Source organism: Petaurus breviceps, unplaced genomic scaffold (assembly GCF_028583685.1).
Source record: "Petaurus breviceps papuanus isolate PSGF00001 unplaced genomic scaffold, PetGlider_PUasm1.0 174, whole genome shotgun sequence".
NCBI lineage: Eukaryota > Metazoa > Chordata > Mammalia > Diprotodontia > Petauridae > Petaurus > Petaurus breviceps.
In genome coordinates this window covers 62,698,546-62,716,464 of record NW_027185761.1, presented here as the reverse complement: position 1 = coordinate 62,716,464, position 17,919 = coordinate 62,698,546, and the positions used below count along the sequence as shown (strand labels likewise).

Genomic DNA, 17,919 nt, shown 5'->3' with positions numbered 1-17,919 from the left:
CTGGGTTGCCCTGGGGGTGCTGGGCAGGCCACCGTGGGGCCGTCACCTGAGAGGAAGCTTGGACTTCTTCTGTGTGGCTGCCCGGTGGAGCCGGGCTGTGGGGGGAGGGTGCAGAGGGGGAGCAGTTGGCTAGCAGGGAGGGTTGTGGGGTGGGCTGCCCGAGGTCGTGGTGGAGGGCCCTCTGTGAGGCGTGCTGACCCCTGGTTGGCCTTGTTGTGGAGGCATGGCTTGGGCCGTACCAAGCATAGGTCGCTAAGGGCCTCCCCTCTGCCATTTGGGGGTTCTTTGTAGACTGAATGGGCTCTCAGGAGGTGGGATGGTTGGCCTTGGGTATGTACTTACAGGGATGTTGTCTAGAAGGATTAGACTTTCCCTGCTTGTTTGGAGAGGGAAGAATTGGATGCAATCAGAGGAAATTGCAAAGGCATATTTCAGCTCAGTGTAAGGGAAAAAACCTCCAGCCTTTACAATTTAGTCGTGTCTGAGTCTTCACGACTCCACTTGAGGTTTCCTTGACAAAGATACTGGAGTGGCCCTTCTCCATCTCATTGTACAGGTGAGGAAACTGAGGCAAATAGGGTTAAGTGACTTGTCCAGGGTCACACAGCTAGTCTGAGGTCGGAGAACTCAGGGAGATGGGTCTTCCTGACTCCGGGCACTATGGCGCTCCCTAGCGACCCAGTACTTAGAGCTGTCCAGTGTCTAGGACCTCCTTGTTGGGGATGTGGGAGAGGGGATTCTTGGTAAGGTACGGTGGAGTCAGCAGGTACTGGCTGTGTGCTGGGATACAGACACCTGCAGGAAGAAAGCCAGCCCCTGCCCCCCCTCTTCCCCTGGACACTCCCAGTCCAAAGGGAGCAGGAGGGTTGGGGAAGGGGAAGGGGCACCTGTGGACGGCCTCTAGGAGAGGCGGCTGGAGGCTGGACTTCCTGCCAAAACAACCTTTAAAATCATGGATGCTTTTCTGGTGAGGATCAAATGAGAAAATGTTTGTAAAGGGCCTTTCAAACTTGAAGCCTCTGGTGGCTTGAGAGCTGGATTCTGGAGGATGAGCAGCCCCAGCTTGTCCTGGAAGCCTTGGGGCACCTCGTTCTCCCCAGGTCCTGCTAGAGGGGCTGGGCCTCCCGCCTCCACCTCCTCCCCATCCCCACCTGGCTGGAGGGGCTGGGCCTCCCGCTTCCACCTCCTCCCCATCCCCACCTGGCTGGAGGGGCTGGGTCTCCTGCCTCCACCTCCTCCCCATCCCCACTGCTTCTGGGGGGCCCTCACCTCACAGCATCGGGGTGTGCCGGGCAGGGTGCTGTGAGGTGAGGCCTGCTTGGCCTTGGGCCAGGGCCCGGTCAGACAGAGGAAGCTGTTTCCTGGCCTCTCTGGGCAGCTGCTGTGGGTTCCCAGGCGCTCTCCCTCCCTCTGCTCTGCCCTTTGTTCCAGAGATGCCTTTGAACTCACCTCCCGGCTCTTGGACCTCAGCTGTTTCATATGGAGCAGGAAATATGGATGAATGAGGGGCAGCTGGGCAGCTCCCCAGCCCTCACACTTTCAGCATCCTGCTGTCCCTGCTCACCCTCCAGGGGGTGGCCCTTACCTGGTGCTTGGGAGTCCGGGCAGGGCTGTCCCTCCAGACCAGCCTGTGACTGAGGCCCCTGAACACCTCTGGGCTTGGAGGCCTCTCACTCCAAGGTTATGGTCAGTCTGTGAGGTGTGAACAGTAGAAGGGGCCTTTGGGGTGAGGACATCGTAGGGAAGCTGGTTTGGTTCGATTTCATTCTTGTTTTAAAATTAAATTTTACTTTTTTTTATTTAACAAGCATTTATTTTCTGCTCCCGTCCCTAGGCAGGGGAGGGGGGACCCTTCTACATTTTTCATTAAACATCCCCTATAATTACAATGACCAGCTGTGATTCCAGAGGCCACCCATGAGTGGTCCTGACAAAGAGGTCAACAACAAAGTTGACCTCAATGAGCAGTTTAATTCCGCGAGCATTTATTAAGTGCCTACTGAGAGTGAGGCATTGGGCTGGCGGCCAAGACAAAAATCAGGTGGTCCTGCCCTCTGGGAGCTTTTGCTTGATGGCAGCTCTCCGGGCCAGAGGTGGAAGCTGGGGAGAGGGGAGGCATGCCGGGAGTTGGAGCAGCAGGGTGGGTCTGGGGAGCGGAGGCCCAGGGAGATCACCCCCTGTTTCCTTCAAGTCGTGGCGAAGGAGCAGATTTATTCTGATGGTGGTATGGGCCCAGAGGGGAGTGGGCTGGGATGTTGTCAGAGGGGCTTGTTCTCTGGGGGAGGAGGCCTCTTGGCCTCAGAGGTCCACACCATCTCTCGAGCTGCGACCCTGAGGCCCCTCACCTCCCTGGGCCTCAGTTTCCTCATTTGTAAGCAAAGGATGCTTGCTGCATGGCCTCTGAAGTCCCTTTGAGGACCAGGTTGGTGATCCCTTGCTGGTTAGGAGGAAGTAGAAGCCCTTTTTGACAGACTCTGGATGTCCGGCACCCTCCAAAACTCCCGCTTTTGACTGAACATCAGGGGTCTCTCCTTCCCTTCCATGGTCACGGGCCTGAGCCCAGGCTAGTGCAGCTGGGGACCCCTTGGGAGGAAGCCACAGGGGAAGGAAGGTGCCGGCCGTTTGTCACCGGGAGTTTCCTCTCCAGGGTTTGTCCTCCCAGGCCCTCGTCCTCACTGATCTCCGATTCGCTCCTTCCTGAGTGATCAGTGGTGAATTGCATCTGGCGCCCTTGCCCGTTCTGTTTCTCACGCTCCCTTAGCGCTGGGCACTGCGTTCAAAGCCAGGCTTCCTTCCTGCTCTGGCCTCTTTTCCGCTTCCTCTTTCTCAGTGATGGGCTCTGTGTGTCTCTTCTGAGGACACTGTTTTGCAGGCCTGTGTCCTGTACTGGGTGACTTGGGAACTGGCCTCTAGGTTAGCGTTCAGGGCTCCAATCCCGTCTGTCACTGACAGCCCCTCCGGGTCTCAGTTTCCGTATCTGTCAGATGAGGGGGCTAGACTCGATGGCCCTGTGTCCCTGCCGGCTCTAACGCTGGACTCCACACTCCGTGCTGCTTTGTAGGAAGCCTTGTTTTGAGTCCCCTAGCAGAGACGGCAGGGGACTTTCACAGGACCCGGGAGCTGGAAGGGGCCTCCGAGGGCATTCAGTCCAACCCTCTGACTTTATAGGTGGGGAAACTGAGGCCCAAAGAGGTTATAGGATTATAGACTGTGATGTGGGAGGGGCCTCATCCAGTCCAACCCCATCTTTTTTGAAGACTTGAGCCCTTTGGGGTTTGTTCCTTTCTGAAACATATTGGATGCTTTTCTGCCTCCTGAAGCAGAGTGCCCTGACCAGGACCTTCTCGGGCGTGTTTGCTGGACCAGCCTGTAATAGTGACACCCCCCACCCAGGACCTGCTAAATTCTGGGGGATCCTTGTGCTCCCTGCATTGCGAGGTTGCCTTCGAGGGCCGGTGAGCTCTGCAGGGGTGTGTGTTGTTGGCATTGCACAACCCCTCTGGGAGGTCTCCTTCTGTGACTCTGTGTTCTTGAAGCTATGACTTGATCCTCCCAAGCTGGGAAAGCTTGGAGCCATGCATTGCCCGTGTGTCCTCTGAGGGCCAGGGAGAAAGGGAGGGGAGATGAGCCCATGCTATGTGCCAGGCCCTGTGCTGGTACTGTCTCATTTGGTTCTTACAACAGCCTGGGGAGGGAGGTGCTCTTTTAATTCTCATTTTACAGTTGAGGAAACTGAGTCAGATGGCAGTTAGGTGACTTGCCCAGGGTCATATAATTGGTCAGTGAGGCTGGATTTGAACTCAGGTCTTCCTGACTTCAGGCCCAGTGCTCTATTCACTATGCCACCCAGATGCCTCCCATAATGGGTTGTTGGGAGAGACCCATCACCAGGTGGGCTGCAGAGAGACCATGGATGGTAGAAGCCCTCATGGAGGCAGCAGCCACGTTGGCCATGGAGTCCCAGCCTCTGTGACTGGGGAACTCTTCCATCTGCCTCCTGGCTGCCAGAGTGTACGTGGGCGCTCCTGGCTGCCTTCACATCCCACCTCCAGGGGCCCATCTCTCCTCTCCTTGGCCTGGGACTTATCTATCCACATCTGTGTTTTGGAAGGCAAAGAAGCAACCCATGACCTTGTGTAAACAGGAGCCCCTTTTGCTTCTAGCATGGGTCACAGCCACAGCAGAGAGGTGCTGGGCTCGGGGTCAGAAGACCTGGGTTCAGATCCTGCCTCTGACTCTTACCGGTTCTGTGTCTGTGGGCGGTGTTCTCATCTCTCAGACGGGGATGATGTCCCTTAGAATACCCAGGTGCCCTGTGCCTTGTCTGGGCTGCTTGTCATTACTGCACCTTTTGTTAGCCTTAGACCATCCAGATGGAGCTGGGAGGTCCCTTCAGAATCATCCAGTACAGCCCTCCCATTATACAGATGATGATACCAAGGTCACCAACTCAGGATTTGAACCCAGGCCGGCTGCCTCCAAACCCAGTATTCTTTCTACCACATCTTGCTCTTTCTTGATATTTTATGGTTGTGTGATTCTGGAACTCTTTCCATAGTGAATGGCTGAGAAATGGGGTGGACTCTGGGCTCCCCCCCAAGTCTCCTGACCCCTCCGGTGTCCAGGCTGCCATGACATCATGTGAAAACCTAAAGGGCAGAGCTCCGTTGTCAGCCCTTGGTGCTGGTGCTGGCCCCTCTCCATTCCCTCTCGCCACGTCGTGCCAGACTCTCACTCCCTCTCCGTGTGATTCTCTCCCACAGGAGCTGGTTGTGATGGGAGCCCCGGGCTCTTTTTACTGGGCAGGGACAGTCAAGGTCCTGAACCTCACAGACAACATGTCCTTCAAGCTGAACGATGAGGCCATCATGAACCGGCGCTACACATACCTAGGTGAGTGGCCTGGCGGTCCTGGGACTGCTGGGGAAAGGGAAAGGACCATCCCGGCAGTCTGGGCCCAAGGCATCCACTGAGTCAGCTTTTGGGAGAGCCGCTTGGTTCCTTACTGCGGTCCTCCCTCTCTAGGACGGTCAAAGTGCTGGACCAAGGCTGTGAGGTCAGTAAGAACACAGGCACGTAAGTCCTGGAGGAGCCTGCTGCTCTCTCTTCTCACTTAGCCAGCATTGTGGGTGTGTGATACTTTTTTTATTGGCTAGGATTGTATTTGCAGGAGGATCATCATTCATTGTCCCTTCATTAATTTATTAAATTTATTTATAAGGCTTATGCCTCATGCAGAAGACTTTGCCAAACAAGAATGGGGGAGTACCCAGCTTAGATCAGGTGTGGTCACTGCCTTCATAGGCCTTGCATAGTCTAGGGGAGGGAAAACCCAAAAGCCAGCTAACTGGCTTATTCCCAAGTGTGTTAGAGAGAGACAGAACAAGGACCCTCTCAGGTCTGGAAAGGTCTTACTGACCGGGGGACAGAGGTGGCTTTTCTCCAGGTTTGGAGACGGACTTTGCAGGATGGTTGGGGATTCAACAGTTGGGCAGTGAGGACATTCCAGTCCAGAGGCTAGCAAAGGTAGCAGTGTATAGGGTGTGTCTGAGAGAGAGAGTGGTCCAGTTTATCTGAGGTGTAGCAAGTGTGGAGGGATCTGGAATGGGCTCAGGTTGGACAGATAGGATGCTGCCAGGCTGTGGAGGGCCTTAAATGCCAGGCAAAGGAGTTTTTTTGGCAGGTACTAGGGAGCTATTGAAGGTTGTTGAGGAGAGTAATGATGTGTTCAGATCTCTGCATAAGACAGATTATTTGGGGAGTGGTTCAAAGAATGGCTTGGAAAGAGAAAAGTTTAGAGATGAGAACCATTAGAAGGCTTTTGCAGCAGCCCAGGCAGTCAGTGAGGGACCGTGCTTGTTAGGGCACAGTGGGAAGAGAGAGAAGGCTGGGTGTGTGTGGGGGTGCTGGGAAGGGCAGACCTCTCAGGGGGCCAGAGCGCCAGGCTTAGGTCACGCGATATTTATGGTCAAATGCAGCAAATGTTCACCTCTAAAAATAATGTGGCAGCATCCGCCCACTTTCCACCAGGCATCTATTTGGGTTTCAAAGAGAACCCTTTAAGCTGGTTGGAAATAGACCGTTAAAGAGGTAAGAGCTGTCCTGACTGACAGCAAGCCTGATACTAGGCTGTAATTAAGGCTGATCATGATGGACTTCCCTTATTGCCCCAAACCTTTTAATCTTCCAGCAGGTGACCCTCAAGAATGATGATGGGCCGAGTGCCGGGGCATGCGGGGCTACGCGCACACACACACACACACACATGCGCACACACATACCCACGCACGTGCACGCACACGTGCACACACAGTGTGGGGATTACAGGTTTCTGTTCTTTCATCATCTTTCAGCAGTGAATTAGAAAGCTCCATTTAGGACATGTTCATCAGAAGCAGCCCCAGCCCTTAATAGGACTGTAGGTGGCTTTTAGGGGGAGGAGGGCACTTTTCTCTCTTGCAACCAAGCATTTAAAAGCATCACTTCTTTTGAACACCAGGGAAGGTCTCTGCTCGCTGCCCAGTGGCTGGCAGGAGTGCTTCCTCTGCGGGAGCAGGGAGCCTTTGGGCAGTGTGGCCGTGCCCTGTTCTCACACCTCAGATTTTTTCTTAGAAGAAGGTGGGCAATGACTGGGGCCCCCCGCTTTCCTAGATGCTATCTGCTTGGCCGCTGGAAGAAACCCATCCCCAGTTTGAGGCTAAGCTTCAAGTCAGGGAAGGAGGAGCAGAAATCTTCTCAGCTGTGACCTGTGCCGTCAGTCCTGGGCAGGTTTCTTCGTCCTGCTCTCCTCTGCCTTTTATTCGAGGACGGTCCCAGCAGCAGAGGCTGGCTGTTGTCCGAGGGTGGCCGAAGGGCTCGTCGCCAACTGGCCAGCCTCTTGGCCGCGAAGTTTTTGGCCAACTGACTCACACTTTGTTAATTCAGAAAAGTTAACAACAAAGAGAGGAATCCTAATGAGCGACTTAGTTCCTACTATCACTCTTTATATTATTATAGGTAACACACATGTGCAGAAAGAGCTTTGAAAGAAGCCTGCCAGTGGGATAGGAATGGGAAATAGAGTCCCAGCTGATTCTCAGACCGCACCTACTGTGTGCCAGGCATTGAACACAGAAAGACAAAAGCAGAAGTATTCTTTGCTCTCAGAGAGCTCCCACTTTCCTGGGAGGAAATAACATGCGTGTAAATCCTTAGTATGCGAATGAAACAACACATATGCCAACCTCCAGTGCGCAAATCACAGTGGATGCAGATGCCAGCCAGTCAGTCAAGAGACATTTACTAAGGGCAGACTTTGTGCCAGATGCTGGTCAAGCAAATAGATTGTAGCAAGTGCAGTTATCCCTTCCACATTGTGACTTTCGGCACGGTGTTCCTATGTTGAGGTGAGGGTTGGCATAAGAAATTAAATGGAATTTTTGGGAAGTTTTAGAGAAACCTCAGATGACATTTAAAACCAGCAACTGACACAGAAAAAATTTAGAAACTTAGAAATGCATAAAATATATGTATAGCATTATATAGTATTAAAATTATTAATTATATAATCCAAATATATTTATATATAATTTTATACAATATATTTTTTTTTTTTTTTTTTTTTTTTTTTTTTTTTTTTTTTTTTTTTTTGGCTTTTTTGGAGGGGGGAGGGCAGGGCAATTGGGGTTAAGTGACTTGTCCAAGGTCACATGGCTAGCTTTGTGGTAAGTGTCTGAAGCCGGATTTGAACTCAGGTCCTCCTAACTCCAGGGCTGGTGCTCTATTCACTGTGCCACCTAGCCGCCCCAATATTTTATATTTTAATGCCATAATAATTCAGTCTTCTTCCAAAGGGAGGGCCAGAAAGTTTTATGGGAATTTTTTAGACTGACCCATGTCCCTAAGCCAGGAAGGGATAACTGTCTACCTAAAGAAAATACAGGACAGTTCTGTCTGACGAGGAAGTGCTGACAGTTGTTGCCATCAGGAAAGGCCTCTTGTTGGGCCTGAGGCTTGGAGGGAAGTAAGAGCTTCCAAGGGGCAGAGGTGAACAGTCCGTCAGCCAATGAGCACTTATTGTGTGCCCACTGTGCTCTGGGCACTGTGCTGAGAGCTGGGGACACAAATAAAGGTAGAAGACAGTCCCTGCCCTAGTTTAATGGGGGAGCCAGCATGCAACAACCAGGTACAAACAGGCCCTAGAGGATATTCCCAGCCTGGGGCACTACGTGCGTGCAAGGGCTCGGAGGTGGGAGGACAATGACAAGGACACAATGAGTGAGGGGGCATCGTGAGAAAGAAGCTGGGGGAGGTGGGGAGGAGCCTTCGGGTGGAATCAGGACATGTGGAAAACTGCCTGAAATTTTACAGGCCGGAAACGATGTCCTGCCGATCTGAAAACTGATAGAGTGAAGTACTTAGGCCTGACATAGGCCTTCTCCCCTTCTGTCCAGGCTGTGGCCTTGTTGTCCGGCTCAACTCAAGCCTGCCTTTGTTCCAAGCCTCACATTTTATCTCGACTCTCCCTGTCTGCCACTCAGAGCCTCTGGCGGGCTGCGATGGGCTCTCCACCCCTGCCTGCTTTCATGAATTCATAGCATTTCAGTGGCTAGGTCCCCTATGGTTGTAGGTTCAGAGAATGAGGGGCTGCTTGGGAAATGTTTTGACTGATTTTTCCTCCTTCCCAAACTTCATTCTCGATTTTGTTTTATCTCAGGATATGCGGTGACCGCTGGTCATTTTGTGCAGCCGTCCTCCACTGAGGTGGTGGGGGGAGCACCTCAGGATGAAGGCATCGGCAAGGTGGGGCCCATGGAGCAGTAAAGAGGGGTGCAGTGGGGGGGCCTCCAGTCGGGGCTGTGGCCCTGTGGCCTCCATGGCCAGCGTAAGCCTTGGGGAGGGGGTGTCAGCTGTAGTTGAAGTGGTTTCAGGCCACTCAGATGTGACTGACCTTATGACACTTGTCCAGGCTCTGTCCAGTCCAGTGTGGGGAATAGAATGCTGGGTCTCTATTCTTGGAACCTGGCTGGGCTTCTGGAATGAAGGCTTTGGAGCTCTGTGGACCTGAGAGGTCTCCTAGTGCAACATCTTTCATTTTACAGATGAGGAAACTGAGGCCTCATGATTTGCCTGAGGTCACATGGGTGATATAATAGCAGCATTACGATTTGAACCTAGATCCCCTGACCCAAATCTAATGTTCTGTCCACCGAAACATGCTGCCTGACATTTTGGGTCTGCGCATAAACCTGGGTGATGGACAGGGGGAGACATGAGATTTAGCCCCAGCTACACCTCTGAGAACAGACCTTGCCAACATTTAATCAGAGTCGGTAGCCCTGAAGCTCTCAGGCCTCTGAGTGTTAAGGCCAACGTAAGGGGGTGTGCATGCTCTTCAGTGACTTTCATCGGATCTGTGTGGATCAGGGCGGGAGGAAATCAAAGCAGTAGCATTTAAGGCTTGGGGTGCCTTCCAAGTGGGTCCTGAAGTTGTCTAGTAATTCAGTTCAGTTTGACAAGCATTTGAGCACCTCCTGTATGCCAGGAAATGTGCATATGACCAAAAATGAAAATGAGACCAGTCCTGCCTTCCAGGAGCTCACATTCTGCTGGGGGGAGGGGCCAGGGGTAACAGGTACACAGACCATTATAGACAAAGTCATTTGGGATGTTTTACTGAGTTGTGCCTGTGCATTCATAGTGAGAGAGCCCAGTTCATCCAAGTATTTGCTGAGGCTTCTTAGGCATCAGCCTTGGACTGGGTCCTGCCTCGAGGAGCTTACACTCCTCTGGGTGGGTGAGTGGGAGGGATACACGTACACAGTGAGGAAAATACAGAATTTGTACACGATCAATACAAAGCCATTTCTGGGGTGGTGGTGGGAGTTGGGCACATTCCCCACTGGGAACCCCAACAGGTGCCATGTAGGGGGACTCTCCAGGGGCCCCCACAATCACAGCTGTAGCCACTTGTCCACATCCCCAAGCTCTCTCTAGTTTTCTGGTCCTGTTTGTCTTATCTTGGGGCCAAACTCAAACACTGGGGATCCCAGACATCATTCTGCCCTAAAAATATTTGTTCTCAGCAGCAGGTAAGCCAGTCCCTCCCCTGCCCCGGTCAGCCTCTATTGGAGAGCATGGCCATGTGCTGGCTGCACTGTCCTTAAACCTGGACCTCTGGGGCCTCACCTCTCCTGTCACGATCCAAACTGAACTGCGTTCCCTGTGTTCTTTTACTCCCTGCAGGTTTACATTTTCAGAGCTGACCGAAGATCAGGCTCCTTAATTAAGATCTTTCAGGCATCTGGCAAAAAGGTAAGTAGGGGATGAGGAAATGCTTGTTGAGTGCTGACTTGGGCCAGGTGGGGTCACAGGGCAAAGACTTAGACATGGAAGGGACCTTTAGGTCATGGGTCTAGTCCCCTATTTTACAGATGAGTAAACTGAGGCAAATGTAGGTTAAGTGACTTGCCCAGGACCACACAGCTGGTAAGTTCTTGAAGAGGGGTGTGAACTGAGGCCTTTTGGACGGAGGCTGGTGCTTTCATTGCCATTCTTAGGATGCTGACATTTAAAACAATGCTTTTGAATAACCTTAAAAGTTAGAAAACTTGGATTATGTTGGAAAGAGCTCTGGCTTGAGTCAGAGGACCTTGGTTCAAATCCTGCCTTAACTGCTTTGTCCTTTTTGATCTCGGACCAGGCAGTCAGCCTCCCTGGGCCTCAGTTTCCTTGGCTGTAAGAGGAAGGGGCAGAAGGCCTCTGGAAGGCCTTCCAGGTCTGAGCCTGCACAGTAACGTTTCCCTCCCACACGAGCCCTTTTACGCGTTGGAGGAGCTTGTGTGGCCTGTGGATTGGTGCGGTCTCTTCACGTGCCTTTTAGAAAGCATGAGGCGGTTCTGGTGCCTTCTCTCTGTCCCCTCTTAGCACAGTGCTGGGGACACAGCAGCAGCTTAATAAGCGTCTCTGGATTGATTGTTCTCCCGCTGATCCTGCCGTAGCTTGTTTGCACATAGTTATTTTCGTGTTTTCTCCTCCATTCGACTGTGAGCCCTTGGAGGGCAGGCATGGCTTTGCCTTTCTTTGTGTCTCCAATGCTTCCACAGTGCAGGTACACAGTGGGTGCTTACTGTGTGCTTGTTGAAGCCCTATACAAGTCGAGAGCATAAGCTGGAGACAGACTAGATGGGGCAATAGCCGAGGCTCCCAAATGCCCCTGGAGGTGGGAGCAGCCTCACCTCTTGGCTTTGGGCAGATGGTCCAGGCAGGCCTGAGTGTGCATTTCTGCCCATTCCTGCTCTCTGGGGTCACGATTGCTGGGATGTTGTGTCAGAGATGGACCCAAAGCCAAAGGCGGCTGTGGCAGAACAAGGAAGCTTCTGACCAAACAGTCTGCAGTTTTCTGAGGGTTCCACTTTTCCCTGGGCCAGGAACCTGGCCAGCCCCTCTTGGCCAGCCCTCCAGCCTCCCTACCTCCTCCTCCTCCTACTTCCACGGAGATTATTCATGGGGACTTTGAAGGGGAAGTTAGGGAAGGCCCAGGGAGCAGGTGGCCGGGGTGGGGCTGATGGGAAACTGCTTGGGTTTTTGTCCTGAGAGTTCCCATGGGGCTAGGATCCAGGTCAGATATGCAGGCAGGAGGAAGAGGCAGTGGTCAGCTCTTTGATGTGAGCATGGCTGGGCTGAGCAAACAGACCAGAGGACGCTTAGCTTTTCTGTGCCCCCCCCCTCCCCTTTTGGAGCTGTTGGCCCCATTTATTTTTGCTTAGGCTGGCTTCTGGACTGGTATGTCTTCCCTCTCCCATCCATTCCACACTCACCTCCTCATTATGTTTATCCTGGAAAAGATCCCCTAGGGCCATAGTAGCTGTCATCGAGTCCTTGAAGGGCTGACTGGCAGAGAAGGGATTCACCCTGTTCCACTTAGTCTCCGAGAGAGGGTAAAACCAGGATTTCGGGCGGGGGGAGCAGGGAGAGGTGAAGGGAAGCATATTTGGGCTTAACTTTCAGAAAAATTTCCTGACAGGGCTGTTCCAAAGTGGAATGGGCTGTGTGCAGAGAGGGTGAGCTCCCTGTCACGTCATAGGAGGTCTTCCGTTAGGGGTTGGGTGGGCGCCTATTGTTTGGGGGAGTCTTGGGTAGACATGAGGAAGACTAGACGCCCCCTAAGGTCCCTTCTCCCCTCCTTGCCTTGCTGATGTTTCTAACCTGCCTCTGATCTTTGGGATCTTCATTGCTGGACATCAGCTTTGCTCCTCTCCCCTCCCACATCATCCCTAATTAATCTTTGTGACTTGAGTAAGATCCTGGGATCACAGATTTAGGGCCAGAGTGGATCTTTGAGACTATCTAACCTAGCCTTTCCGGCCAATTTATAGATAAGGACTCTGGGCCTTGGAGTGGCCGAGTGGCTTGCCCGAGCTACGCAGGGAGGGCTTTTTCCACTGGACCCACCGTGTCTCCCTGGGGATGGCAACAGGAGCATTGTTTATGCACTGATTAACCCCGTACCTGGGAGAACATCCCTGGCCTGTTGTTGAATTAACCAAGTATTCGAAGCGATTGCATGTCAGAGCTTAGCTGGGAAACTTCCGTCTTGGGCTTTCTGATTGTGCCCTTGGGGATGAGCCAAGAATACGGTCGTTCCATTCTCCTGTCAGGGCCTTCTTTATGTCTCCTAATCTAGATGTGGCACCACGTCCCGTAGCATCGGCACGTACGGGCCTCGCTCCTGAGTGAGCCTCCTTTGGGGCGGGAGTTGTCCCTTTGATAATTAGCTTTAAAGTTTGCGAAGCTCTTTGTATCCCCATTTTACAGGTGAGGAAACTGAGTCTGAGAGCAGGTCAGTGGCTTGTCCAGGGTCACAAAACATGTCCAGCCTGAGACAGGTCTTTTTGCCTCTGTGTCTAGCTCTCCATCCACCCATCCACCGCAATGCCCAGCAGTTTCATCCACACTTTGCTTTTCCCCGAGGCCTGTGTTCTACCTGTAATACTTACCTAACAAATGCTGGTTGTCTTGCCCTCTGCTGGCTTACTTTGGTCACCCAGGGCTGACTCAGCAGGGCGTTGCTGCCTCTTCAGAGATCTCCAGAGGGGACTGGAGAAGACGGCTGGGGCGCAGCTGCCCAATGGCTCCTCACTTTCCTCCTCACTTACTCGTGTCCTTTAGCCCTCACTCTGAGGGAGGCAGGATAGGAGGAGGGACAGCCTTAGTGTCAGATGGGGAAGGAAATCTAGGCTGTTGGGTACCAAAGCCTTCCTGGGCCTGGCTTCAGCTGCTGGCAGTGGACTGGAGTTGGCCTCTTATAACTGCCTATGGCATTTAAATGAACTTAGCCACCAGTGCCCAGAGAGCATTTGAAATGCATCCCAGTCCGCAGGGCCCCATTAGATGAATCACATCCTAGGCCAGTGAAAGTCAAGTTGTCAAGCAAACATTTATTAGGCACCTACTGTATGCCAAGTTTTGTGCTAAGAAAGGGAAAATCATGGTTTCTGTGGGGAGTGGAAGGGAGAGGAAGCCAGAGAAGCCAGGAGGCCAGAATGCAGAGGGAGTGCATCCCGGGCATGGAAGAGAGCCAGGGAAAAGTCTTGAGGAGCAGTGAGGAGCCCAGGGTCATTGGGCCACAGAGTAGATGGGGGTGAGTGAGGTGTAAGAAGACTGAAAAGGTGGACAGAAGGCCAGAATATGTGGGACTTTAGGAGCCAAACAGAGCATTTTGCATTTAATCCTGGAGGCGATAGGGAGCCACTAGGGTTTCTTGAGTAGGGGGGTGATGTGGTCAGACCTGCACTTTAGAAAAATCACATTAACATGATTGGTAGGATGGAATGGCATGGGGAGAGATTTGAGGGGGGCAGACACTCCCCACCCCCACCCCCCACGGCTATGGCAGTTGTGCAGGTGTGAGGTGATGGGGGCCGGCCTGCTCATTAGTGGTGGCAAGGTCACACGTGCACGTTGAGCTGCTGCTGCTGTTTTTGGAAAGATTGTGGACAAAGAGGGGGGTGGGACAAAGACGGGCAAGTGTTCAGATTTTCAAAAGCTTGCATCGGCCTTGGAGCATGCCAATAAAGGGATGGTATGTGGGCATCTGGAAAGGGAAGCAGTGATCACTGACAGGCTGGAATGACTGACCAGACTTAAGAAGAAATTGGATAGAGATGAATGGAGAACATTCAGGATAGGGACCAGACCTGTGATTTGATTCACCCAGGAGGAAGCTCCCTCGACCAGCCCAGGTTGGCCGTTCTTTGTAACTTCTAGGGTTAGAGTTTCCCTAGAGCTAGGGTCACACAGCCCGTGTACTTCAGACTGGTCTTCCAGACTCCGAGGCTGGCTCCCTATCAAAGTCAATAAATCAATAAGCATTTCCTAAGTGCTTACTATATGACAGGCATTGTGTGGAGAACTTAACTGCAAGCAGATAGAAAGACAGTCTCTGTCCCCAAGGAAGGTGGAAGACAGCACACAAAAAGGAGCTGGAAAACGGGGAATGAGGGCAGCTCACTTCAGAAAATCAGCCGTACAATTATAAAATGGGGGTGACGTGGTCAGACAAGAGTGTTAGTGGGGCTCCAAGCTCGGGACAAGTCGGAAGTGAAGCCCACAGTGCGAGGGCAAGCTTTTGTCCAGGAGGAAGGGGATGGCCCTGGTCTTTGTCCTCCTCAGAGGACACCACGTTTTGGAATGAAACCGTAAAATGTGAGTTCAGAATAGGCCCAGAGGAAGCTTATGAGGGGGGTTAGAGGCCTGGACAACATACCTTATGAGGACTGGTGGGAGGAACTAGGGAGGCTTAGTTTGAGAAAACTCAAAGGTGACATGATGATTGTCTTTGAGTATTTGAAATATTGTCGTATAGAAAGAGAGATTTGGCTTGTGTTTCTTGACCTTTGAATAATGGATTGCAGAGAGGCAGATTTCATCTTGCGATAAGGAAAAGCTTCCTAAAACGAGGGGATTGGACTACGTTGGTTTCTAGGGTGTCTAGGTTTACAATCTTATGAGTATATGATATTAAGGGGCAAAGCTGGCCCAAAGTGTGATGGGATGAACACCTTAAGTAGTAGGGATTTCTCCATCATTGGAAACATAAAAATGGAGGCCTAGTAACTGTCTGTTGGGTATTTTGTTGAGGGCTTCTTGTTCAGGCTATGGGGTTCAAATCCCACTTTTGATGTTCACTGTCTGCATCTCAGTTTCCTCATCTGTAAAATGAGGACAGTTGGATTTGGTAACCTTCTGAGGTCCCTTCTGGCTCTGAGAGCCTGTGATTCTGTCAGACTAAAAATATGACGGGAGGTGTTTATATTTATCAACTAAAAATAAAAAGGATTTGAATTTTATATGTCCTGGGAATAATTTATTTCTGTTTTAATATAATGGATGTTAGTTTATATTCCAAGTAGAAAAAAAAATTCTTGGCCTGGCCTGTGCCCTCCTTGGAGAACAGTCTCGTGGGCTGCAGCCTTTTTTCTCCCATGAGCTCACACATTCGTAGCCTGGTTTTTCATAAGCTTGAATGATGGAGGGAGGTGGCTCAGTTGTTTTCTAGCATAACGAGTGTCTCCCAGGCCGGCTCCGTCTTGTGAAAGTTGCTTTTCCCAGTTGCCTTGGCCCTGATAAATTTATAGTCTTGATTTTTTGATAAACGAGGCACATTTATTATGGTGATTGACTGCACTTGCATCCTTAGCAAGCATTTTTAGAAGCTTATTAACCCTGGAGGAAGTAAAAAAAAAAATCCCTCCTGTGATACAGTGGGCCTCCAGCGAAGGCCCTTGGACGTGCTTAGTCTCAGGTTCATTCAGTTTCTAAAAATTGCTGTTAGTCCTCCCTGTGTGAGAAGGCACAGCGCAGGCGCTCTTTCCCTTACCGGTTTGGGGCTGAGTCAGGTCAGAAGCATTTATTAAGCACCAGCTGTGTGCCAGGCACCGAATAAGCCCTGGAGGTTAGAGGACCTGGGTTTAAATCCTGCCTGTGTGATGTTGGGCAAGTTCATTAACCTGACTGGCCTCAGTTTCTTCTTCAGTAAGTAAGGGGGTGGACCAAGGGCTTTCCGCTATCCCTTGTCGTTTTATATCTCTGCTCCCATGATCCTGTGTTTATTGGCTGGGTGGCTTTGGGCAAGTCGGTGAAGCCCTTCGGGCCTCAGTGTACTCATTGAGAAAGTGGGGATAACTGGCAGGGTCTTTCCTGTACCCGCCATCACACGTATCCACCTGCGTCCAGCGTGCGCCTTGGGAGGTGACTCTAAGATATCTTGTCCGTTTTCTGGATTTTTTATGGACATTTTCCCTACCTCTTTCTCCTAGGCTCTGTAGGTATGCTCTGCCATTTGAACCTGTCCCTGCTCTCTTATAGGCAGTATTTTGTCCATTTCGTGGCTGAGGAAACTGAGGCTTAGGAAGTTTAAGTGACTGGCCTGTGGCCACATGGTAAATATGTACCCGTGGTGGGATCTGAACCCAGCTCTTCCTGTCTCTGCGTCCCCTGACAGCTCCACGCTGCCATGAGGCCGCTGGATTTGATGTTCTTGGAGGCCTCCATTTGTGATCCTGCGACACTAGGCTCATGACCCTGGACAAAGCTGTGCTTCCTCCTGGGCCTCAGTTTCCTCACCTGTAAAACGAGGGACTGGGCTGCGATGACTTCCGAGGCCCGTCAGGGCTCTAGGTTGGTGAGCCCTTGTCTCAGGGTGAGATTGGCCTTGCCTTCCCTGGCAACTTGTCCAGGGCAGCAGGGGCCCTTTTCTCCGCTGTAGAGCCAGCCTCTTATTGGCCTTTGTGCCCCATGCCCTGACCGGTCAGTCCAAGGAGGCAAGGGCCTCCCTACTCAGAGTCATGCTCTCACACGCGTATGGTAAAGTACGCAGTGTTATAAAGGCACAAATAGCATTGTGCAGTCGTCACCAGTGTCACCTGCCTGAGCTCACAGCCCAGGCGAGGGCCTCGCTACAGCAGTCACGGAGCACCAGTCCTGCCCTAGGCCGCGGTCACAGAGCACCAGTCCTGCCCAGCAGCCTCTATTCTAGGGGGTCTGAAGCTATGAAGTCACAGGCGCGTGCGCGCTTCCCGCATGTGTGCAGCATCTACTGAACGCTGTTGTGCCTCGCCTTGGTTGCAGATGGGCTCTTACTTTGGCTCCTCCTTATGTGCAGTTGACCTGAACGCGGACGGCCTCTCGGACCTGCTGGTCGGCGCGCCCATGTTTTCTGAGATCAGGGATGAGGGTCAAGTCACTGTCTACATCAACAGAGGCAGCGTGAGTCTGGGGCCCGGGAGGCGGGAGGGGGATGGAGCAGTAATGAGCTCCATCGAGTTCAGAGGGGGCACTCCTGCCCCCCAGCCTCCCCAGGACTCCTCAGACACGTATGGTGTGCGTAGAGCAGTGTCAAGACTCCAGTGCAACCCCATAAACATTAATTAGGCACCTACTGTGTGCTAGGCACGGGCTGTGTTCTTAGGATATGATCCTGGGCAGTCAATAAACATTTATTAGGTGCCTGCTGCATGCCTGCATTGTGCCCGGTACTGTGATACTCCCCAAAGTGCAGGCATGATGATGTTATTTCTTATATATGAAGCTTTCATGGCTTTATTTTGTCTTCAGGATCAAATACAGACTTCTCTGTCAGCCCTTCACACCCTGGCCCTAACCTACCATTCAGCCTTATGATGCTGCTACTTTCCTTCCCACACTCTTCCGTCCAGCCACATTGGTCTTCCTGAGATTCCTGTCTCTGGACCTTTGCATAGGCTGCTCCCCCTGCCTAGGATGCCATTTCTCCTTACGCCCACCTCCTAGAATTCAGAGGGTGCTTCAAACCTCCTCTCCATCTCTCCATCTCTCCATCATCTCTTCATCTCTCCATCTCCTCTCCCTTCTGTCTCCCCTCCCCTCCCCTCTCCTCTCCTCCTCTCTCCTTCCCTCCCC

General features: G+C 52.1%; 1 protein-coding gene across 1 annotated transcript in view; it reads left to right on the top strand.

Annotated features, from left to right (window-relative positions):
- Positions 1–17,919, top strand: part of LOC138158503 (integrin alpha-9-like) — an 85,316-nt gene that overhangs the window by 42,602 nt on the left and 24,795 nt on the right. Inside the window, exons 5-10 of the mRNA XM_069084570.1 lie at positions 1,277–1,307; positions 3,321–3,455; positions 4,764–4,893; positions 8,696–8,781; positions 10,225–10,293; positions 17,110–17,247. Of these exons, the coding sequence (XP_068940671.1) occupies positions 1,277–1,307; positions 3,321–3,455; positions 4,764–4,893; positions 8,696–8,781; positions 10,225–10,293; positions 17,110–17,247 (589 nt within the window). The remainder of the gene's footprint in view (positions 1–1,276; positions 1,308–3,320; positions 3,456–4,763; positions 4,894–8,695; positions 8,782–10,224; positions 10,294–17,109; positions 17,248–17,919) is intronic.